The sequence below is a fragment of the Notothenia rossii genome (assembly GCF_949606895.1).
Source record: "Notothenia rossii genome assembly, chromosome: 8".
NCBI lineage: Eukaryota > Metazoa > Chordata > Actinopteri > Perciformes > Nototheniidae > Notothenia > Notothenia rossii.
The window spans coordinates 30,663,393-30,688,884 of NC_136906.1; the positions used below are offsets into that span (position 1 = coordinate 30,663,393).

Below are 25,492 nucleotides of genomic sequence, written 5' to 3' on the forward strand. Positions count from 1 at the left end.
CAGTTATAGTGTCATTATTTGACACTTATTTGGTGATTACCCTTGTAACAAGGTGGCACCCGCCCTTTAAGATGATCAAATTACAGCAGTGTTTGGTGCCCCGTGTGAGTGACATAACTGTTGGCACTGATGTCAGTGATAATCAGTGTTGGGGTAGTTACTCTAAAAAAAAAAGGCAATGCATTACCCATTACTAGTTACTTTTTTTTTTTTTACTTCACTAAATTACTCACTGCTGAAATATATGAGTTACACTACTTGTTACATTACTTTTGTATTACTCTGTAATATTACCTGAGACGCACCATAAACCAAATGCAAATACAGTCTCCTCACCAGTGTAGCGCCTTACTACCCCCAACACTGGTGATAACCCCAATGTTTTTTTACTTTTCTAAACTAGCCAAAGTCGTTTTATTATTATTAAGAAGAAGAAGATGGACCTTTATTGAAGTGAAATTCAGTTTTCCAGTTTTTTTTATACATGCACATGCTTCGTATAGACAAGTTTACGCGCCAAAACACGGGTAGCGCCATGACACTACACAAATGCACTTCATTTCCGCCGGAAGTCTTTTGCACAGCGTCTGTCGGTGTAAACCGATGTAAACAGTCAGACGGGCACTGGTGTAAACACAGCGATTTCGATGCTAACAGTGATGCTAGCTTGGGAACACGATTCTACTTCTTTGACTGGAGATGGCGTTACTCTCCCCCACCCGAATTCAGTGCAAAACTGGGAGGATAACATGACGACGTGGCCCAGCATAAAACCAAAATAAACTGCCTTATTTAGGTCATGCCCACAGGAGCCAACAGTTGTCTGTTGTTTACATAATGCACAATTTACATGATCTCTTTATGCTGTGCAATATATCATATGTGCCTGTACTGTTTGAATGAAAATAAAGTTTGATGTAATTTAATTTCATTATTGCACTGTTATTGCATTATTGCATTTCATATGTTCCTTAGAGTGCTACAATTTCTTTTAACACAGTTCATCATTCATATTAAGCTCATACTGTACATAAATAACACTGAATTAATTAATTGTTGAGAGGAAACTAAAGAAATGGCTTCAACAAGAAAGATCACATGTTTAATCCTAACAGGTATTACAAATTAAAATATAAAAGCAGCCCACACAATTACATCACTATGAAAATATTCATATATAATATTAAAAAATACAATGCATGCAGTATTTGTTGTGTTTATCTGTATTTAATGAACAACATGGCTGGGTGCTGGGTGCTGGGTGCTGGGTGCTGGTTTGTGGTCGTAGCACTCTCTATCTAACCACTCGTTCAGGTGCTTTCTCGAGTGATTGCAACCAACTACCGCACACGTAGTTCCCGAACCACTTTTCTTCATGTTGTAATTGTTATATCCTCTTTGTCTCTGCGATATCAGTGCTTTGTCGGCACAACGGAGCTAGCTAGCAAAACAAACCCAGTCCGCCAAAACGGAAGTGCATTGCATCGAAGGGAGGAGTTCAGGATGTAGAGCGGAAACGGCCCAATAACTTGTGTATAGGTATACAAATACACACAGTAATGTGTTGTGTGCACACATGCACATACTACGGTGGCCCTGAGAGGCCATTTGCGCGGCATTTCTGTTTCTTTTTATTTGCAGCGGTTTTTTTATTTTTGCAGCGTTCTTTTATTTGCAGCACCCTGGCCTCTCAGGGCCACCGTACCAATACACACAGTGATATATTCACACGAGAGGATCCAGAGCGGAGAGGCAGCCGGTCTAGCCGGAGCCAGGAGCAGTTGGGGGTTCGGTGCCTTGCTACTAGGAAAAAAGACTGAATAGATATATTTTAAACAAATAAGTGCTTAAGCTCTTTCATTTAAAATGTTATATTCTACTGTGAAATGATTAGGTATTATTTGACGTTCCGACTTCCAGAAGATGGCAGTACAAAAAAACACGCTCATGACCTTTTATTTAAAACCTCAGAGAAGAAGAACTAGCCTAGACCACAGTCTTGTTCCGGTTCCAACCATTCGAGATCTAAGATGGCGGACCGTCGGCGAAGGAGGAGGCGCGCGTCCCAGGACAGCGAGGACGACGATGAGTCCGGTTCGGGTTCGGACAGCGGGAAGTCCGGCTCCTCAACCACCAAGAGCCGTGTGAGAGAACCCGAACCGCCGGAGGTGACAGCAACCCGACCAGAGCCGAAACCCGTAGTGGAGTCGGAGTGTGTGAGTAGCTAACCCGCGTTAGCTTCCCAAGCTGACTGTGACATTTACCGCTGCCTTAAACAACTTTTCCCCGGGGGGCGAGCGCTGAGTTCGGCTGGGTGATTTGAAAATGCTGGGATAAATGAATTGCTTATAACCAATTTACACCTTACATAAACGTCTTAGGGCTCCTTCAGACTGCGTTAGCTGCAAGGAGCCCCCACGTTAGCTGTTAGACCGTCATTAGAGAGTTTGTGTATCGGCTATATTTACTTTAATTAAGTGTGATAAATAAGCAGTTTTAGCATCAACAGTTGAGGTAGTTAGCCCAACTTTACTGTAATGTTGTCCTCCGCTGTGAGGCGTTAAAGCACCGGTTAAAAACCATTTACAAGAGGGTACATTCAGCCATAACCCCGGCTTTCCCTTGATACTTTGCCTTGCTCGAGTTTGGGTTAATGTTGACCTCAATATAAGAAGCTCCGGTTGGTTTTGCTGATGTCGGTAAGAATTTTTTCGGTTAGGCCCCGCTAATGCTTCCGCCGTGCCACGTCCAGCGGGAGAATTCACTTCCAATGACCCGTGGGTAGAAGAGGACATAATACGATAGTAATACTTTATTGTCAGATAAAGTCTTAATGTTTTCTTGCATCACAGCAGCTTCCTTTGCAACATCATACAAATATTAAGACACGAAACAGACATTAACATAAACTGAAGACAACATGTTCAAAACCCTTTAATGTACATCTGATCTGGGATTTGATTTCAAGATTGTGTTGTGCTCAAAGGAGTTCTTTAGTCTAACTGTATTTAATCGTTGAACCCTGTATCTTTGATGGTAACAATTCAATTTCACTGTTCAGGAAATGTTGTTGGCAGTGGCGGCTGGTGGAAATAATTTTAGATGGGGCTATTGTAATGGTGAATAAACCACACGGGGAACATTTTGAGAAATGACCCCTTAAATTATGACTTCTGGTGATGTTAGAGATATGAGAAGACTGATCAATACCTCCATAATCTTCAGTGTGGTTAGCTATGAGACTTCCAAATACCTTGTCCTGGACATAGTTTCTACAGTGAACTGCAACAGTACAGTAGGCCCACACAAACTGCAGAACACCGGTTCTTTGGGAACACTCAAATGATTTAATTCCCATTTAAAATCAGGAGACTAAATATGAACATTATATGCTGACACTAGGGGTGTAACGGTACACGTACCCGTACCGAAGAAGCCCTTCGGTTCGGTGCACGTGTATATAACGTTAAATGTAAAAAATTGAGAACGTGAACAACCTTTTGGAATTAATCTCAGGTGCTGCGTCGCAGCATTCAGAGTAATTTGCTCACATTGGGTTCAACGCGTCATAGAGCGACCAAGTCATTTAATTGGGCGAGAGGCATACTATGAGAGCTGGTCACAGGGATGCGTTCAAATTTAGTCAGTAATTTGAGGAAATGGCGAACGCAGATAAAGTTGAGCTCGAAAATCCTCCAGCATCATTGAAGTCTCCGGTTTGGAAACATTTTGGTTTCGCAGTTACGTACAAGGATGATGGACAAAGACAGGTGGACCGAACCAAAGCTGTTTGTCGGTATTGTTCAACTAAAATTGGCTGTCAATAGATCAAACTTGTACACTCATTTGAAAAGGCATCACCCGAACGTGAATATCACCGATACCAAAAGAAAAAAGACTGAAGTGCAAACCAACTCCCGCTAGCATTTAAGCCTCCACCACTCAAAGAAAGTTCAGAACGAGCCAAAGCTATTACAAACGCCAAATATCCTTATGTTGCCATGTTAGCAAAGCGCTACCTGGCTGTATCTGCTACCTCTGTCCCTAGTGAGAGGGTGTTCTCCACAGCAGGAGACATTGTTAGTGCCAGCAGATCTGCCCTTTCGGTAAGCAATGTGGACAAGTGAATTTTTCTTAAAAAAAACTAGGGCTGTCAAACGATTAACATTTTTAATCAGATTCATTAATCATGATTAATCAACATTCGAACTATGTCCAAAAGATGCCATTTCTTTATGTATATTGTTGTGGGAATGGAAAGATAAATGAAAGAAGGCGGTTATATCCATTTAACAGTATGTATGTATTACACTTCGTGACCACAGAGTGTGAACGTTGTGATCGGCTGTTTTAGCGCAGTTCTCCAGTGAAGGGGGGGAGTCTCCCTACGCAGCCGGTTGGCGTAGTTTTGGCACAATTCCGTTGTACAGACCGACGTTCAGATTGTTGCCGCACATGCGTACCTGCATACCAATTATGTGCACCCCTGTACTACAGCAAAAGTATTCTCCGTCGGGACTTCCTGTAACAACACCACGCCATTATCGTGATTCTGATTGTCTAGAAGACATTATCAAAGATGTTCTATTGAGAAGAAGTTTTCAAAACCGTTTCTGGTCTTCGGTATTTCCAGACAAGTGGCTACTGAAATCAATCTTACTAACTGCTGTCTGTGCAATTCTCGGCGCGAGTTGGCGGACTTTATTTTGCTTACTTACTAACATCATTTTTCATGGTGGGGCTAAGCCATTTCTTGGTATGGGTGTAGCCTACCCCAGCCATACCCTGGCGCTGCCACTGGTGGGATGTATGGGGCGGGCCATTCTGCACATGCATTAAATGCATTAAATATTTTAACGCATTTATTTCAAAAAATGTATTACCGCCGTTAAAGCGATAATTTTGACAGCATTAAAAAAAAACATGAAAATACAATGACAAGCTAGTCATAATGTCAAACTGGCTGCTTAGGTACTAGTACAGTTCAAATACAGATTGTTTCAGTTCATCGAAATGCTGCACCTTAATGTTTATTTTATATTTTGTATTTTATTTGAGTGAATATTCACAGTTTAATAATAATTAAAAATCCCAAACTAATAGTTTATGTTTTGTAGGGGTGTAACGGTTCACAAACATTTCGGTTCGGTACGTACCTCGGTTTTTTGGTCACGGTACGTTTTCGGTACAGCAGAATTTTTTTTTCACAAACAAAACATATATATATATATTTTTTTAATTATTATTAAACTGTGAATAATGTATTCACTCAAATAAATACAAAATATAATAAAATAAACATTTAAGGTGCAGCATTTCGATTAACTGAAATAATCTATTTGAACTTTACTGTGCTAGTACTCACAAAACAAACTGTTAGTTTTGGGTTTTTAATTATTATTAAACTGTGAATATTCATTCAAATAAATAAAAAATAAAATAAACATTAAGGTGCAGCATTTCAATGAACTGAAATAATCTGTATTTGAACTGTACTGTACTAGTACCTAAGCAGCCAGTTTGACATTATGACTTGCTTGTCATTGTATTTTCATGTTTTTTTAAAGAAAAATTAACTTGTCCACATTGCTTGCCGAAAGGGCAGATCTGCTGGCACTAACAATGTCTCCTGGTGTGGAGAACACCCTCTCGCTAGGGACAGAGGTAGCAGATACAGCCAGGTAGCGCTTTGCTAACATGGCAACATAAGGATATTTGGCGTTTGTAATAGCTTTGGCTCGGTCTGAACTTTTTGCGAGTGGTGGAGGCTTAAATGCTAGTGGGAGTTGGGTTTGCACTTCAGTCTTTTTTATTTTGGTACCGGTGATATTCACGTTCGGGTGATGCCTTTTCAAATGAGTGTGCAAGTTTGATGTATTGCCAGCCGCGTAACCAATTTTAGTTGAACAATGCCGACAAACTGCTTTGGTTCGGTCCACCTGTCTTTGTTCGTCATCCTTGTACGTAACTGCGAAACCAAAATGTTCCCAAGCCGGAGACTTCAATGATGCTGGAGGATTTTCGAGCTCAACTGTATCTGCGTTCGCCATTTCGACAGTTCCTCAAATTACTGACTACGTTTGCACGCATCCCTCTGACCAGCTCTCATAGTTTGCCTCTCGTCCAATGAAATGACTTGGTCACTCTATGACGCGTTGAACCCAATGTGAGCAAATTACTCAATGCTGCGACGCAGCACCTTAGATTACTTGCAAAAAGTTGTTCACGTTCTTAATTTTTTACGTTTAACGTTATATTCGTTCGGTACACTTCGGTACACACGTGTACTGAACCGAAGGGTCCGTACCGAATAATTTCGGTACGTGTACCGTTACACCCCTAATGTTTTGTGAGTACTAGTACAGTAAAGTTCAAATACAGATTATTTCAGTTCATCGAAATGCTGCACCTTAATGTTTATTTTATTATATTTTGTATTTATTTGAGTGAATACATTATTCACAGTTTAATAATTATTAAAAATATATATATATTTTATGTTTTGTGGAAAAAAATTCTGCTGTACCGGACCGTGACCTAAAAACCGAGGTACGTACCGAACCGAAATGTTTGTGAACCGTTACACCCCTAGCAGACACAGACGTGATTCAGAAACACAGAAATATTAGAAAACAGACCATTAAGGCAACAAATCTAGTTTGATGGATGCTGTCAAAACTCAACTATATACAATAATATGTGTGTGTGTGTTTATTTATCACGGGCACATAGTATCTGTCCCCAGCTGTTTGAAGAGCAAGCATGGGAAACAAAAGACAGCGTTTACCTGTTTGCATCCAGCTAGTCACACACACAGTTACAATCACACTCCCTGTAATTGACATAATTAATAGATAGTTTAGCTTCTCACCATCATTTGCTGTGGCCCACTGATGTTAACAATCGTAACTGAAAGGCTGCCTGTCAAACGTAAACATTCAGCCACGTGACTCGCAAACTCTCGCGAGAGTTTTACACAAGACGGATCCTTTCTAGCCATAACCAACTCACACACTGTATCGAGCGCTGAAATTGCCGCCCTTTGAGCATCAGATCTGACGACGCTGATTGGCTGAAATTATGTTTCGGCGGCATAGTTTACAGATGGCAACAGTCAGCAATGTGTTGGATGCTGCTGGGGCTGAGTGAGGGCTCCTTTCTTAGCGCCCAGACGAGAGAGGGTAATGATGCACGCTGCGGCCAGGCAGGAAACATGTGACTTATCAGTAACTTTAGACATCGTAACACAATTTTAGACAAGATTTTATTGTAGATTATACATTTTACTGATACCAACAATACAATATTTACCTTGTTCATTAAAAATAAAAATATTTTTAAAATATTTTATTACATTTTTATTTTGAATGACAAACGTGGAAAGAGGGGGAGCGGCGCCCCCTATGGGCTGGCTGCCACTGGTTGTTGTTCACCCTCACTATGTTGTTATGATTCATAGAGTTTCTCGCAGATTGTCCTACGGAAGAGTTGTTGTCGTTTTTGAGAGTAAACAATACAATGCTGATTTTAGTTTTTGTGTTTTGCAGGAGAGTGAAGATGGTGTAGGTGAAGGTAAGACATTTATTAGTTCACAACATCTCAAACCTATCCTTAAGCCTTGTAAAATTGAACCAGCTCACGCTAGAAATGGGAGATTTGGCTATGCAGTTTCCATCATGGAAGCAAATCTCCACAATAAGTGTTTTTCCTTTGTGATTTTTATGTTTATTAACATTGCACAGACTTAAATCAGGCTCTTTATGTTTTCCCCGGTTAACATAACATCCTGTAAAACCTGAAACTATTTTTTTTTTTCAAGAACCATAAAGCGTTCCATTATTTGTGTGGTTTTACTTGTTTTAGTCTTCTGTTTTTAACTCATGTCATGTCTTGTGTGGCAAATGTGTGATGTGAACTACGGTATGATGATTTGAAACCATTTATTAAGGAATTTACATAACAATTACTGTATTGTAATATATATATATATATATATATATATATATATATAGTCAAAAGGACATACCGTGATAAACGTTTTTGGCCATATCCCTTAAGCCCCGGCCACACAAGGACGATAACGCAAACGGACCGCAATCGTTATCAGAAGTCTTCCGTCCACCCGCAACAGGCACCTGAAACGTGTCCGTTCACACGAGACCGCTCGAAAGCGCTGGAGCCGCTGTAGTACACATGCCAGGCCTGTAAGTGGCGCTGTAGTCCTGCCACAAAACCAGCAAAGAAGACTTCCCGCGCATGGTTGCCCTTCTGTTTATTCTCCGCTGTGGACGCTCTGGCTCTTTTTCTCCCTCCCAGAGGCAAGCGTTTGCTCCTGCTGTAAATCTCTTCGGTAGTCCACCAGCAGATGAAAAACACCCACCTCTCCGCTTCTTCCAAGGGACGAGGGAACCGTGCGGCAGAGTTTCAGTTAGATTTGTTTTCACCGGTCAACTTGTCCGTTAAAGTTGAGATCTTCCGGACAAAATTTCCCTCGCTGCGGGAAAGCAGGGTGTGGACCTGTCAGCGCAACTCACATTAGGGATGCTCCGATCGCCAATTTTGGGGCCGATCGCCGGAATCAGTATCGGCCGATCTGATCGAGTGGGCGGGGCCTATGGGGATCTTCCATTTAAAGTGATGTTTAAAACTCAGTTAATGGGGCTCATTCCCTGGCGTTTCCACAAACAACAACCAACATAATTATTGCATTCAAATTAAGTACATTATTCTAGTTTACATTAACCTTGGATAATAACATGGGAGAAATGAGCGGATAAGCGCTCTCTCTTCCTCTCTCTCCCCCTCTCTCTCTCTCTCTCCTGACAGCCCATCAGTATCTCATGCAGCTCACTGATCTAGTAATGCGTGATCCGACAGTGAAGAATAAATATTTTATAACTAGTTTAGCTTGTTCCAGAGGTAGATAAAATAGCTAAGTGTGTTAGGTCTAACTCTTGTGTGTTTTGCTCCGCTCACCGGTCCGTCACAGCGGGCGGAGCTGCAGGATTTCTGTAGTTAATACTGGGTTTTCAACTAAAGACACAGCCACGCAAAAACTGCGGCATTTGTACGGCTCCTTATGGGTACTGCAATTTGTGAAGTGTTTTCCTCTGTGGTGAAACGATCAGCACTTCACCACGGAGGAAAGCGACAGAAAGTCGCCTGGAGTTAAAGAGAGCGGGGCTGCGTTGCTTGCATGGCTTCCTTCTGCAGGTAACGGGGAGACGTGCTCTGGCGGCGGTCTCGTTCAGGATCCGAAAATAACATTTTAATATTTTGCACACTTATTCCTATTGTTCCACTAGTCACGGTGCCGTGTGCCAGGGGCTGCCGACCCCTGGTCTATCTGATAGTGAACTGTAGCAGATACGACCGTTATCGTCCTCGTGTGGCCGGGGCTTTAAACCAAGAACACAAAGGGAATCAAAAGACAGTAATTCTTTTTTTTTGTATAGGATTATAGCCAACTCATACCCAGCTTTTGAAACACGTTTGAGCCAGAATTGAATTACATGAAAAAAATGATCTATTGTTCTCTCTTTCCATGTGTTTTGTGCAGCTGTCCTCTCAGACTATGACAGTGCTGATCCGGAAGAAAACGGCTCCCATTCAGAGGTAAAACACTGCAGCGGTATGCAACTGGTTTAACTGGCATTCATTATGGAACTCCAGTAGTGTAAAGTCAAACGTATAGCCTATAATTCCAGTATGAAGCGTTGAAGAAAATCAGGAAACATGAACATGAAAAGCAGTGTTGCTGTTAAAACAGTGGTTCAGGGCTGACGTTTTTTTTGAAGACCGACCGGAAGTTAGCATCACAAGGGCTCCTTTCATAAAAAAAAAATTTGAATTATTTTTATTGGATTTTGGAATGTTGCAGAAAATAATTTCAGTGGCAAACTTGCATGTTTTGTTTGGCAGAATAATCTCCATATATTAACGCCACTGATTTATATTAAGTATAAATGTAACCGACAGAAGTAAAAATATAACTATAGGCTATAACAAACTACTTGACCTCACAGCTGCTAAGCTAAAGGCGGCTAACGTTTGGCGTGTTGATGCTTGGTCTCATTTAGACACTTTATAACAGGTAGAAGCTTACGCCATTCACTAATGTCTTGTCGGTGTTAACCACAGACCTAATTTGAGGCATCTCACCCAAAAACTATGTTGACTATATGGTTAGTGAGCTGGAATTGGGAATATGAGTCCTGAAAGTCATTACCGTCTTTAAACACAGCAGATCTCCATACCATCTTTTTCGGTTTTCCGTCGTCCGGCTTACAAAGTCTTTTAACCTTCATGGTTACATGTTGTTTTCTGGTGGAATAAAAAAAGAAAATGCTGTTTAGCCACAGCTAGCTTTAGTAAACTTATAAGACTTCTTTCTGCAAAGTGATATGCATGGATGTGATCCTATTTGATCCAACATAAATACTATAATCAATAATGTTAAACTACACGTTCCTGTGTTCCCTCAGGGAGTGGAGGAGGAAGAGGAGGCAGAGCAGTTCAGCGATGAAGAAGCTCCAGCAGCGCCGACCGAGCCCAAACCGTCCACCACAGCCGAAGGCCCGGCAACAGTAGAGGAAGTCGTGGTTGTGGAGTTGGTGAAGGATGAGGTGCATGAGGGGATGGAGGAGGAGGAGGAGGTAGAAGAGGAGGAGGATGATGATAAGAATGAAGAGAAAGAGGCAGAGGAAGGAGGACAGAGTAAAGAGGAGAGCAAAGCCGAGGAGAAGGGCGACCTGGCCGGAGAGAGACAGAGCGGGGACGGGCAGGTGAGACTCCCTGCACCTCTGGAACTATTTATTATTATGGAAATAATTTCCTCTACAAATGCAACAGCAGTATACCTAACATAAAGAGAAAGTAAAATAGTGCAATTGACACAATGGTGCAAAAATAAAAATGCTGATTATTGTATTAGTAAATGAATATGTGGACTTAAACCGATTGGTCAAAAACAGTAGTCTGAAATCTGTCGTTTGAGCTGTTTCTGCCGTCATGTTTTCTGTTCTGACTGAAACCCCTCCCCCCCGCAGGAGTCTACGGACGACCCAGAGACAAAGGCGGGAGGGGTACCTGGACAAAAGCTGGACGACGACGAGGACCGGAAGAACCCGGCCTACATCCCGAGGAAGGGCCTGTTCTTCGAGCACGACGTCAGGGGACACGCTCAGGAGGAGGAGAGGTGAGTTATTGGGATTTATTATTATTACTTTGGTCTTTGTCGGCATAATTAATGTTTTTTACCTTTTTTGTTTTGATAAGTTGCTCTGATGTCAAAATAAGTCATACATTTTATATGTTAATATTATTTCCCACTAAATCTTTTTACAAACTTAACTACTTATCATAACTACAATACGGAAGAGGATTAGGGCCACATGTTTTTTTTGTTTGTTGAGGATTTGAAAAAAACAAAACATGTCAATGACATTTTATGTATTTTAAAATAATTAAGACAGGGATGGGCAAATGGCGGCCCGGGGGCTGCTCTCTCTCTCTTACGTCTGGTTATACTTCACTCGCGTTTATGTCCAAATCCATCAGATCTAGATAGTTCTAGCTAATGACATGGCTGCTGCCCCTCCCTACACGCAGACTCAAACCTCATCTTATGCCCAAATTCCAGCTGAGAGGGTCTTCTCTGCAGCTGGCCTGATTGTGGATCGCCTCCGCACCCGCCTCTCCCCTGAACATGTAGACATGCTCATATTCTTAAACAAGAATGACTATTGAATAGCTGCATTCTGTGCATAGTAGGGCTGTATCCGAATATTCGTTTGTTGGAGTACTATTCCGGTTTCAATTTCGTTATTCGTTTTGTTTGTTTTTTCCCCGTTTTCTTTTTCAAATTGAATTTATTGAAATCTCCAATATCAACGTAAGAGCTTGTGCCTCTTCGGAGGCACAAGCTCACTTTCGCCACTTATGTGACAGACAAGAAGAGTCAATTCTAATGTCAAACACTTAATGTGGAGAAAGAGATGTCCTGTATGGGTTGATTTTGCGTTGATCTGTTGGTAATGCCTCGGGGTTCCTGTGGGCATGTAAACAAATGCATAATGCTGCGCTATACTTTGTGGCCTCACCCAGTTGCATAGCGACACTTATTGTTTAGGTGTCTTTTAATAAGCAGGTAGTCTTATCATTAGCTAGAACTAGCTGGATCTGATCAATATGGACATAAACGCGAGTGAAGTCTAATCTGACGGGAGAGAGAGATCAGCTGCTGCTGACGAGTCGACACGCAGCTCTGCATGATCAAATGCAGCGGTGAGCGGACAAAACACACACTTCAGGTTAGAATATCACACGTAGCTACCTCTCAAACTACCTAACCTAGTTATAGATATGTTTAGTTTTACTGTCGGGTCACTCCGGGTCACTCCGATCGGGCAACCAGCAGGTGAGGCTTCATTGCCCGAGCTAAATACTAGATGGCCCCGGGCCATCGGGCAGTCCTTAATGTCGAGCCCTGTATACCTTGCTATACCCGCAACCTCCTTTCCAGCTGAGAGGGTCTTCTCTACAGCTGGGCTGATTGTGAATAGCCTCCGCACATGAAAGCTGTAGGCCTATAGCTGTCAAACTGTGATCACCAGTTCAATACATTTGACAAATTCGACTTCGTTTCTAAACTTATTTGAACATGTATGTATTTATTTCCAAAGATTATTAAAAAAAAATTGGGTAAAAAAAGTGAAATTTTTGGGGGAAATGTTTTTTTTACCCAATTTTCTTTTATAGGATATGTACATTCCAGTTAACCGTTTTTTGGGGGGTCGAATATTCGAATATACATTTGCTTTCAAATTCACATCCCGAGTCAACAGCGCTAACTCTCCTTCAAAATAAAAGCATGTCCATACAAAATAGGAAGCCAACCCAAATTGCACTTAAGACATACACAACTGCAACAAAAGTAACAAACACAATATCCTTTTCAATTTCAAAGAACAGAAATTGGGTTGTATACATTAACAAATAACTATAAAACAACAATACTGTCGAAAGTGAATGCCGTGAATAAACCGAAATACACGTGTTGAAGCGGTTCGCTGCTGATTACTACGCATTCCCCCACCTCCCCCGTGCGGGCCGAATATTCGCTGCTGATTACTACCGAATATCCGGAGCCCGAAAAATGGTATTCGGGATAGTGCATAGGCCCGGTTATAGGTTGTTGATCTCTGTTGTAATAGGGTTACGTTACCCTAACCGGTTATCTTGTTTGTGTATGATCCCTCTTTAATTTAAAAACCAAGTTATGTTTTAAGCATGAAAGCTGTAGGCCTATAGCTGTCAAATGTTCAAACTGTGATCACCAGTTCAATATATTAGACAAATTCAACTGGGTTACTATACTTATTTGAACATGTATTTATTTATTTTTGAAAATTAATTTTTTTTTGTAAATGTTTTTCCCACATTTTCTTTTTTTTTTTATAGGATATGTACATTTCGGTTAACCGTTTTTTGGGGGGTCGAATATTCAAATATATATTTGCTTTCAAATTCCCATCCCTAATAAATAAATATATATATATATATTAAACATTGCCATTTAACACAGCTCCCTGTCTACCCTCACAGGCCTAAAGGTCGGAACAGAAAGTTGTGGAAGGATGAGGGTCGCTGGGACCACGACAGGTTCAGGGAGGAGGAGCAGGCGCCCAAAAGCCGCGAGGAGCTCATCGCCATCTACGGCTACGACATCAGGAACGGCGGCGGCTCCGGAGAGCGGCCGTACCGGCAGCGCAGGCCAAGGTGAGCAAGAATAATAATCCGTCATTTAGAATGTATTTCAGTGATCCTTAGTAGTGCTGCAGGGATGATATATTCGTGCAGTCTGACCCTGAAGGTAACATCTCCCTGGTTCCCCCCACAAATAACTGTCTCTTTATCCTGTTATTATGATAATGTCCTAATCAGTTTCTCTGACAAATGATCAACAGTGTGCAATAACTAGACCCTCCAGAAAAACGCAGACAAAAATCCTTGATTATGCGGTCTAAAATCCTTGATTATGCGGGCTAAAATCCTTGATTATGCGAGCTAAAATCCTTGATTATGCAGGCTAAAATCCTTGATTATGCGGGCTAAAATCCTTGATTATGCGGGCTAAAATCCTTGATTATGCGATTAAACATGCAGGGTTTTTATGTGATTTTATGCGGTGAAATTGCGGGAAGTTGCGAAATATGCGGAAAGTTGCGAAAAAGAATAGATTTATTTTTAAATTTTGGGCTGTCTTATTTATTCTCTCTCACACACAACCTGCCACTAACGTTAAACCCCTTTCCTATTCAATTAAACACATTCAATGTTTATTTATTGTAAAAGCAATTGGGCTATTTTAATCTCACACACACACACACACACACACACACACACACACACACACACACACACACACACACACACACACACACACACACACACACACACACACACACACCTCATTCTGTTTTCATTTACACGTTCGTTATCTGACCAGCTTTAATCTTGTAGGCTACTCACTTCGTTTCTTGTAGCCCTCGAAAGGGTTTTGGAGGTTGAAGCCTCAGTGAACGTGAGTTGTTTGGCTTTCTTGTCCGCAGCAGCAGAAAGCATTTTCGAATGTTTGAATGAATCAAAGTGGGTCGTCACCGTCGATTTTCTCTAAGACTTATGCTCCAACACACAGGGGATTATGCGGCCTTTTGATAAATATGCGGCCTTTTAAAAATCTGCGCCATTTTGCTGATTATGCGGTCAATTCTGCGATCGCAGAATCACGTTTTTCTGGAGGGTCTAAATAACAGATAATCAATGTAAAATAAAACAAATTAATCATTCTTTTCTTTAAAGAAAGGGAAACTAGTTGTGGTTGAATAGTCAAAGAAATCCCGACCTGCCCTAAGTTACTTCTGGGTAATTTTGCTCGGATAATAACCTTCCTCAGTAAAATAGACTATTCGACCACAACCAAATACTTTGTGTCCGTTTCCTTTTTCTAAAATCTACTGTGGATTCTCTCTAATGTTTCCTTGCAGACAGAGTTTGTCTCCAGGCAGAGACAAGCGCTGGGGGGACGGAGGAGAGCGACCCGTCCGATCCTGGCACAGCGGAGGAGGAGGCCGAGGAGGAGCTCCACCCTCCTCCACATCCTCTTCCAATCTTCCCCTCACTTCCAATCAGCGGAGCAGCAACGCCTCGAGACAGCCTACCCCCCGCAGCAGACCATCCCACCCCCAGCAGAATCACATGCAGCATCCGCCTCAGTCCCAGTACAGGAATAATGAATTAAACGCAAATCAGATGTACCCCAGAGAACGACCGGGCCCTAAAGCTCAGTGCGAGCCTACAGGAGACAGGGGAGTGGTCAGCAGGGGGGGACGTGGTGGTGGGAGGGCGCCCTCTGTGCTAGTTGAGGACATTACATTCAGCCAAGGAGGCTGTAAGGAAGCGGACCCCGGGGTTGTAACGACGTCACAGCAGGGTGGTTACCCGTCTGCGTCTCTGAGACGACAGCAGCAGGAACAACGAGGGAGTGGCGACATGTCTTCCTCTTCCTCCGACCCCCCCCAACATTCGGCACAGACCAATCGGGAAGCCTCCCCCCCTGCAGAGCGGCCGGTGGAACGTAAATCTTACTCGGCGGCCCGCAAGACTCGCTCTCGGCCCTCCGACCTGGGCAGTAAACAGCCGTCTGTGGAGGATTCTGCTGCCGGAGGGAACTCCTCCTCCCCCGGAGACGTGGGGGTGAAGAGTTGGTCGGGGGAAGGCAACGGGCCGAGTCAGGCGGGAGGAGGTGGCGGGCTGGGGGAGCAGGTACAGGAATTGGCTCGGCTCAGTCTGGTAGGACAGAGCTGGAGCCCCAACCCAACGTCGTACTTCCGCTCCGAAATGAGGGGTGAGTGGTGTGCTTTGATTATCCCCTTCAAGTTTTAATTTTTAAGGTCTCAGGGAAATGTGCGTTTCATCTGGTCACCTGGTATGGCATCGTTCCTCGTTGAGCAGTGTCAGTCTCGTCTGCCAGAAGCTGTCATAAATTGACTTGCGTAGTAATCAGCAGCGAACCGCTTCGACACGTGTATTTCGGTTTATTCACGGCATTCTTTTTGTTATTCTACAGCAGGGGGGGGGAACCTCCGGCCCCCCGGCCGTATACGGCCCGCGAGACAATTTGATACGGCCCTCGAGGTAACTCACGCAAAAAAGAAAAAAATTAAGAAATCTAGACCGCAAAATAATTAAACAAGCGAGTGCCTGTTTTTCCAGGCCAAGGTCAGGGTCCTTGAACACAACACGAGCCTAACGCGTTATCACGTGGTATATGTCTCGTCCGACAGGTGTTTAGAGCTGCCGGAGAGCACCAGAACTTCAAAAATGTCAGTACCCATAAGGAGCTGTACATATGCCGCAGTTGTAATTTGTTCATCTGACATACTGATCATACACTCAATAACTTTGTTGTTATTAGCATCTGGTTAGCTAGCTATGCTAACGAATGTGAGAAGCTTTTTCTCCAACCAGTGAGGTAAAGGCACATCTTTATATGATCATTATAGTTATAAAAAATAAGAGAATAAAGTAAAAATGTATAAAATATAAAACTATATGACAGTAAAAAACAGTTGTTATTAATAAACAAGAATACAGTTTGAAAGGGGAGTGATTTGTAAAATATCCATAAAGAAAAATAAAATCTGCTTACTGTTCCGTTTCATAAGTGTGTTGAGAGATGTATCCATAGATCTCTTAATGTTGCTCTCAAAGTGCACCAGATTGATGCTTTTAACTTCAACATTTAAAAAAAAAAAAAATCTTCCTTGGGGAACATGCCCCCCCGGACCCCTCTAGAGGAGGGGTCCCCCCCCACACTTAAATCATATTCACATGGATAGGAAACTAAATTGCACACATCTTGTGTCCATATCTTTCTGTTTTGGTGGTCATGCCACAACCGTGCACGTGCATGCGCTAGTCATGGTAAGATATCTGGATTAAGAGGTTGCTTTTTCTTTGCACAGCATGAAAGAAAGGCTAAATGAATGGGCTGTGATTTTAGTATTTTTAAGCAGAGGTCAATCATTTGTACGGCCCTCGGAGGATGTTGAAAAAATTGAAATGGCCCTTGAGAGGAAAAAGGTTCCCCACCCCTGTTCTACAGTATTGTTGTTTTATAGTTATTTGTTAGTGTATACAACCCAATTTGTGTTCTTTGAAATTGAAAAGGATATTGCATTGTGTGTTGTTTTCGTTGCAGTTGTATACGTCTTTAATTTAATTTGGCTTGGCTTTCTATTTTGTATGGACATGGTTTTATTTTGAAGGAGAGTTGGCGCAGTTGACAGGAAGTTGTTGTTGCTATGGAAACAACGTGACAGAGATTAATGGAGAAAAAGTAATATCTACATATAAAGACGGAGAAAGTATCCGAATAGTACTCCAACGAGCGAATATTCAGATATTCGGGTACAACCCTAGTATGTATACAAACACTTTGAGGGGCTTGGAAGAACCATGTTTTATGTTCTAGATCTTTTTACTCTATACATTAAACTGATGATATATTTTGTTGCTTGAATATTGAGGTATCAGAGAAACAATATGAGAAAATGTTAGCGGCAGCCGAACAGCGTGCAGAAAGAAACTCAACTAGCACTTTTTCAGATGAGAGGGGACACTGAAGAAATCTTAACCATGAGAAACTGACTAAAACTCCCATGATCCAACGCTGTTTCATCACCACACCAATATCCAGCTTTCACAAATGTTTCAATAGAGTCCCAGAAAAAAATGAAGACTTAATATATGAACTAAAATACTGTTTCCTTTTCACAGGCCTCCCCACCATGCACGTCCCGGGCAGCCCGCCTCAGTTCTCCAACATCGAGGAGATCGGTGTTGGCTCAAACAGGGCCAAGCGATACTCGTCCCAACGTCAGAGGACCGTGCCGGAGCCGGCGCCGCCCATGCACCTGGGCGTGAGGGAGGGACACTACTATGAACCCAGTAAGACGTTAAAGTGGTGGAAAATAACTCAACCTTATTCAGTCCATGACGCACTTCCTCCTGCTCACCAGCAGAGAGCATCAAAGATCAAGCATAAACAAATGTCTGATGTTTACGCATTTGTTTATAAAGAGATTTATTAATAAGAGTGTCGCAGCACTGGTTTGAAGATTTTCTTTTTTACATTTTGAATCCAGCCGAAACGTCCTGCTGACCAGTGAGTGTAGTTCACTCGGGAAAAGACACGTTTCTGTAGATATTTATGAGTACCTACACAGAGGACCAATAGATATGATTATGAATGAAAACTGGCTTGTTTAAATGTGTATTATTTTGGCTCTTCCTTAGTCTCACAAGAACAGGAACATTTAAGTTTTTTAAGTTTTTATTTTTTGCAAATAAACTATTTCTGCAATCACTGACTCCAGCTGGAAGTTAATGTGCAAAACAAGAAAGCCAGTTTTTTAAGTTTAAAAAAATTATCAAAGACGTAGATATCAACAGTTTTTGGGATATCAAACTATATAATAGTTTTTGTAAATAGTTTGAGTATGCAGGGATTTATTTAAATAATTTTAAAGTGTAATATTTAGTTTAATTTCCCTTGTAAAATGTAAGCCTTGTGCATGTAAACATATTCAATACTGTGGTAACATTCTTTTTGAGTGTATGATGTTTTATAAGCTAGTGTGTATTGTGGTTTGAAAGTAGAAATAGGAACAAAAAGGAGTACAGTACTTGAGTAAATGTTTGATTTATGGTTAATAACCTCTCCGCCTGTCTCTCAGTGTCGTACCAGGGACCAATATATGCCCACGGGGATGGCCCCGCCCCCATCCCGCCGCAGAGCATGCTGGTCCAGCCTGAGATGCACATGCCCCACCCCGGTCAGTCTGTTGCCCTCTGCAGTTTTAAAGACAAAGAACTTGCAGCTTCCTGTCACTCATCTCCTCCTCCATCTTCTCAGGTCTCCATCCCCACCAATCAGGCGGCCCGATTGCTAACCCCGCCCTCTATGGAGGCCCACCAGTTTCTCTGCCTCCGCCGCCAGGGCAACCTCAGCAGCTGCTGCCTCCGCCATTTTACCCACCGCCGGGGGTCATGACCTTCCCGTACCCCACCATGTACCCGACTCAACAGGTAGGAACTGATCATTTAAACCTCATCATTATAAGATAAATAAAGCTTTATTAATCAAAGCTATTCACGTGTCAGAGCATCAATAAGAGTAGAAATCAGGAGAGGGCAGGTAAGAGTTCACACAAGGATAATTAGAAAAAATAATCAAAGAAAAAATACAAATTACAACAATATTAGGTGCAACATAGTAGAGTTTATAAATATCCAGATATTAACAAAGATAATCATAAAAACTTTTCATGACGTATCTGTGTGTTTAAATAATAACCTTTTGTGGAAAATATTTCCTTTCTTTTTTGCACAAATAGGGTACACGTTTTTTTTATATATACTAAACTATAAAACTGACACATAAATCAAAAAACATACCTCATTGGAATGTTACCTCATTCAATGGGTTTATTAATTTGCACGTGTCCAATAATACACGTGATACTATACATCTGATGTGAAAATATTTGACCATAAGATACAAACCAACAATAATGTGTCTTTTTTTATAAAAAAAATGACTTTTAGAAAAACCTAGAAATGGCAGCAGTTGTACTTGTATGGTTCAAGTTGTTGCTGCCTGTTAGATAAATAAGCAGCTTTGACTTGCTGATTTTTATATCTCTCAAACTAGCCATTTGCAAAATAAAAAAGATACCCAACATAACATGTAAAAGTAGTATTTGTTGTATGTATAACACAAATATTTGACATCACTTGGTTTGTCACTTATTGTCTAACAGTAGCATTTTTCCTTGTACGATGTGAGGGTCCAAGGACAGAGTCGCATTGCCATACTGATATTCCGTACAAACTGTGAAGTCCACTGAGACAAATGTAACATTTGACATTTGGCTATTTAAATAAAAATTGATTGATTGATTATCCACATGCTTTTAGAGAAAATAAATGTACTTAAAATAAGTTTCACTTGAATAATCAAATTCTTAAAAAATAATAAATTTTTCCGGTGATGTTTTTTTGGCACGTCTCATTTCAGTATATAGTTGTGTAAATGTTTGGTTCTGTTGGCTGGTGATAATAAAGTGTGGTGTCCCTCGGGGTCAGGCCCAGGTGTACGGCGGTGTGACGTACTACGACACCATGCAGCAGCATGCCCAGCCCAAGCCCTCGCCCCCCCGCCGCACCTCGCAGCCAGTCACCATCAAGCCCCCCCCTCCGGAGTTACGCTTCGCCTCAGAGTGACACCACTCCCTCACTTCCCCCCCTAGCCAACCAGTCTCAGCCTCACTCCCATCGGAACACTACAGGTGAGTCACTTCCTTTAAGTTTTTATATACGCCATTGCTTTAAAATTATTTGAGTTGGCCTCTAAGCACTTCCAGTTCCGTGGCCTTGAAGTTTTTTTTTTATTATGTGTTTTTGTTCAAATGTGTGAAATAAGTGTTGAGGTGAACACAGGCTTTTTGTTTGTTCTACAAAATAGAATCAGTAATTAATCTGAATGAGGCTATTTAAGGTCATCACGCTGAAAATATGCCGCCTTTAGTTTAGCTGTGGTTATGCGCAACTGTGATGTACATTTTTACTTAAATTGTTCAATTTTGTTGTGTTTTTTTTTGTACATTTGTTGCTTTTAAAATATGGGAGAATATTCAAGGTTTTTCTCGTGAATTGACCACTAGAATATCAGGCTATTGATTACATACTTTTCACTTTAACCTGTTTAGCCCTGAGCCTGTTTTCCAGGTCTCAGGCTCGAAAATTATATTCCCAGAACAAATGACTATATTTTCACTTCTAAAAGGGGTAAATGAATAATGTTTTTTCTCAAAGTAATGATAAACCTGTGAGTTGGATGTAGAAAAATCAGAATCAATATAGCATTTTTTTATTTTAACAATCAATTCAGATTGAACATAGTAAAACAAATATAAATTATAGTGTCCATCCTTTACGAATCCAAACTATAACATATAAGTACCCTGTATCAAGATTGATGCAAAACAAGTAACATTTTACCTTTTTTAGAGAGGTTTAGCAAAACCAGTTCTGGGGTCATTTGGGTGGAATTGCCATATCTCTGGAACCCATCGGTCGATGTTGATGATTGGGGGTGGGGGGGGGGGGGGGGGGGGGGGAGGGGGGTGCTAGTGGAATACTTCAGGAAAGTCGACGGGGGGGGGGCTAGTGGAGTAATTCGTGACCACAGAGCGTGAAGTGTCATCAGCTGTTTTAGCGCAGTTCTCCAGTGAAGGGGGGGAGTCTTCCATCATCTAACCGCCTTCTGGAAAAGCTTCACAAGTAAGTCGGTACGCAAATGCGCTTTGTGACACAAGTGACGGTACGCATTTCAGATTGTTGCAGCGCATAGGTACCTGTGTACCAGTTATGTGCACCCCTGCCTATAGTATACATTGGAATGATTTCAAACCTGTTTTTATTTATCCTAATAATTATAAAGGAGTGCCTTGGAAATATGTGTTTACATAATTTGTAGTCAAAACGTTTACCCACTGAGATAACTTAGACTAAAATTAACTATCTAAATACTCAGAGAGTCCTTTACCTCACTGAGCCTCTCAGTCTGACAGGAGAGCTCTCCTCCACCCTGGTTATAGAAACATGTACTTCTTATATCCGTTAGCGCAGCTAGCACCAGATTCTAATAACAACAGCGCCGGTATCGGTGCTCCCTCTCTCTCCCTCGCTCGCTCTCTCGCTCCCACGCTCGCACTTTGGCTGTGAACTGCGGGCGCCTGATAAGCCAACATCCCCCACTTACATCACTTACAGTGCCCATCGTACAGGGTTAATGAAAAGTGTAACCGGGGTGAAAAGGGTGTTACATTTACTTAATTATGAATGTTGTTACATCAAGGCCAAAAATTAGGATGAGTGCCAACGGTCAAAAATGTTTTTCCCTCCCAGAGCTACAAGCGCAGCGCCCCCCAGATCTGGCGCCCTAGGCGACCGCCTGCGCCTATGCCAAAAATAGGCCCTGCCAGTACATACAGTGGCAATGTCTCAAGATTTAGCAACAATCCCCCACAAATAGGACCAAATTCTGTGGGAAACACTGAAATGTATTGCAAGGTTCAAGTTTTTCCAGTGAATTTAAATCTAAAGGACAATCAAACGTAACTTTCAGTTCTAGTGGAGTATTTTCAAAGGGATCATTTTGTACTTTTACTGCAATAAAGCAAACGATTACCGTACTTCTTCCACCTCTGCTTCTGATTGAATTTGATGAAAGTGTTGTGGGAGAACTTTCAGCCACTATTCACACTTTTTTATTTCTCAGTAAAAATGTTTTAATTATTCGCAGATAATAAAATATTTTTGTTTTTGTGCTTTGTAGGAGCCGGGTGGGGGGTCAGTGAGGAGCTGCGGTCCCCACCAACATACTTCATCTTTTTGTATCTGTTATTTTTTCATTTTTTCCTCTTTGCTCCTGCCCCTGTAGCAGTGAGGCAGATGGCTCTGTAACTCGGCAGCAGGTTTGATCCCACCAACGTGTCTTTGAGCAACAACAAAGCTGAACCTGGAAAAGTTAAAAGAAAATTCTCCAAAACCCTTTAGAAGCATTTAACATGGCACAGTGACACGGACGGATTGTTGTTATGAAAAGTATTTTTGTTTGTTTTTACGATGAAGTGTCCTGTTGAGTCGGACTGAAGCGGCCATATAAACGGTTTCTTTTTTGTATCAGTTTATTCACACTATTTCAGCTAGTCGGTTTATTTGTTTCATTTTAAAGTAAGCAGAGTTAATGTGCGGTTGGAGAATGGGTTGAGTCTGAGCGCAGACGACCCGGTGCTTCCTGTTACAGCTCACTTGATAGTTTCTGATGTTTCGTCCCTTCACATTGACAGGCAGTTCCTGTATTAAAAGATCCCTGCATTTATTACTATAAATGACTTTCTCAAAGTCAGAGGTTATGTTATTAAATGTCATATAGTCAATTTAACACGATATAAAACACAAAAGAAGCAGATGTTCATATTTGAGGGTCAAAATAATCATTCCTGTGGTTATCAAATAGTACATGTTAAATCAGCGTTTAGTACGAAACCTGTAAGGAAAGTGAAAAATATTTTTGTTGGTGATCTATTTTTGAATTCTGATTCGGGTTACCCCTGTTTTATGACCTGCAAGTTTTTTTGTTTTTTTTAAACAATATTAGCACCAGTATTCTGCTTTATTCTTTTCATTACAAAAAGATTAGAAGTTCAAAATAAGAATTCTCGAGAATAAGATTGTATGTTAAAAATAGCAAAGAGGGCAGTGTAAAAAAACAATTACAAAGTTGGTAATGTAGGAGAGAAAAAGTCTCACACGGTCTAAGTGATACATTTAGTAAAAATTCTGATAAATCTGACGTAACGTTCCAGGGAACATTTACATTGTTTTTTTCGTAAATTAGAAAACAAATTCTAGTAAACTTTTGGGTCACTTCTTTAGTTTTGTCTCCAGAAATGTACACGTTTGTTTCCCACTTTAATGTTTGTAACCTTTATTTATCCAGAGGTTACAAACATTAAAGTGGGAAACAAACGTGTACATTTCTGGAGACAAAACTAAAGAAGTGACCCAAAAGTTTACTAGAATTTGTTTTCTAATTTACGAGAAAAACAATATAAGACAACAGCTAGATCCAACTTTTTTTTGCTAAAAAAATACAAATTTACGTGAAACAAGAACGTCACACAGAGACTGGAAGTTTGGATCACAGTTGTGATAGCTTCTAGAAACATTCTGGCCAAACATTTTTCCATTAGACACTACGTCAAAACCATTTAGATCAGACTTTAAAAGTTGGTCATCTATTCATTATCATCCCCCTTATCAACACATATTTTAATTTTTAATTTCCAGACGGCAGCTTTTTCATCGAGCAGAGTGAAAGTGTAGTCCGTCTGACAGAAGCGTTATGTTGCTGTATATAAAACAATCTAAATGTGTATATAGAGGCTTGAACAGATAAAATAGAGCAGTAAACATATTCTAATAAAACTACTAGATCTGATTCAGAGCAATCGGCAGGGACCTCAAATGTTAACGCTGGATTTAATTTAGAGACCACAAAGGAGCTGTGGCTTTAGCTATGATTTGTATGATTACTTATCCTTGTTTAATTTGAATACTGTTTCTTTTTTATTGTTAGTAAATGCAGGAATGTCATGAGGATTTAGAAGTACACTGAGGAAACACGTTATCTAACAGAAAATATTAATCGTTTGTTTGTCCTGCAACAGAAATACACTTTCAGAGATGGAAGTATAACCAGAATTAAAGGGTATTCCTCACAGTTTCTCATCTTCCAGCTCTTTATTTTACATGTAAGGTAAAGAATTATGTGTTTGTGGATTGATGTCAAATTTAAAAGCAGGTTGTTTAAAATAAATGCATGATCAAAATTATTTCAAAGAAAATCTTTTACAACAGGTTAATAAAGAAGCACATTTTGGCAAGAAAAAGTAAGTTTCTAGAGATGTGACACAGTTTCCCTTAATTAAATTAACAATGAAATTGAAATGAAATGAATCTACAATTAATGGTTAAAACAAAGAATCTATAGAAATGTCTTAAATTGGATAAACCCAGAAATATTTAGTTCACATATTTTACAAACGAAAAATATGCTTTTAACACAGTATTGAAAATGTTTCAGTTTTACTGCTTGAAAAATGACAGAATTGATAGATTATCAAAATATTACTTAAAATAGAATGTTTACCTTAACAACTCTGGCTCAGTGTCGTACTACAAGCTAGACATTTTACAAAATCTTTGCAATTTTTTCATAAATAAATTGAAAATCATTTGACAGGAATTAAGGTTAATGTTGAACAATATTTTCCACCAGTATTTTGCTGTTTGACAGAACACCTACAAATCCTTAATGTGCTTTAAGAAAAAGAAAAATACTTATGAGAATAGATTGAAAGTTACACAAAGTTCAGAGAGGAGAAATCTAAATTTCCAAGGTTAAAGTTGTGAATATATGACAGACTGATACTTAAAAAAAACGTTGTTTTTAATTCAAATGTTCTTATCAAATTTGCTTAATATAAGAGGAATGCTAATTTCATTTTTTTCCCCAATTTGTTTTTCTTCTCACATTTGTGATTTTCTCTACATGTAGGGTAAGGGTTATCCCACTTAGGTATTATTGTAAATGTATGCTTTTTTTTATGGAAATGTTCCCCTTTTTAATTTTGAATTCAATGTAATCCTTTAATCTACAAGAATATTCAAAAGTTTTTTTCTTGGAAAGTTACAACTTTATCATCAGAGAACATGATTTTTCTTACTCCGAAATGTGCTGCTTTTATTTTCAAATTCTTCTAAATTATTTTTCTCTTGTAAATTTACCACAATTATT

The 25,492-nt window shown here is 40.5% G+C and overlaps 1 protein-coding gene across 1 annotated transcript; it reads left to right on the forward strand.

The window, feature by feature from the left end:
- The first annotated feature begins 1,721 nt into the window (after positions 1–1,721).
- casc3 (casc3 exon junction complex subunit) lies at positions 1,722–23,599 on the forward strand. Its single transcript, XM_079645867.1, has 12 exons — positions 1,722–2,216; positions 7,548–7,572; positions 9,560–9,615; positions 10,485–10,784; positions 11,049–11,197; positions 13,606–13,779; positions 15,048–15,907; positions 17,842–18,012; positions 18,801–18,899; positions 18,980–19,152; positions 20,212–20,414; positions 22,466–23,599. Exons 1-11 carry the CDS (start codon positions 2,031–2,033, stop codon positions 20,347–20,349), a joined length of 2,331 nt encoding a protein of 776 aa, XP_079501993.1. The 5' UTR covers positions 1,722–2,030; the 3' UTR covers positions 20,350–20,414; positions 22,466–23,599.
- Positions 23,600–25,492: the final 1,893 nt, after the last annotated feature.

Excerpts from the sequence above, each read along its gene's own strand:
- casc3 (XM_079645867.1), top strand. The coding sequence starts at position 2,031 with ATGGCGGACCGTCGGCGAAGGAGGAGGCGCGCGTCCCAGGACAGCGAG. Across the intron at positions 2,217-7,547 it reads CCGTAGTGGAGTCGGAGTGT|GAGAGTGAAGATGGTGTAGG; the intron begins GTGAGTAGCTAA and ends TGTGTTTTGCAG. Across the intron at positions 15,908-17,841 it reads CTTCCGCTCCGAAATGAGGG|GCCTCCCCACCATGCACGTC; the intron begins GTGAGTGGTGTG and ends TCCTTTTCACAG.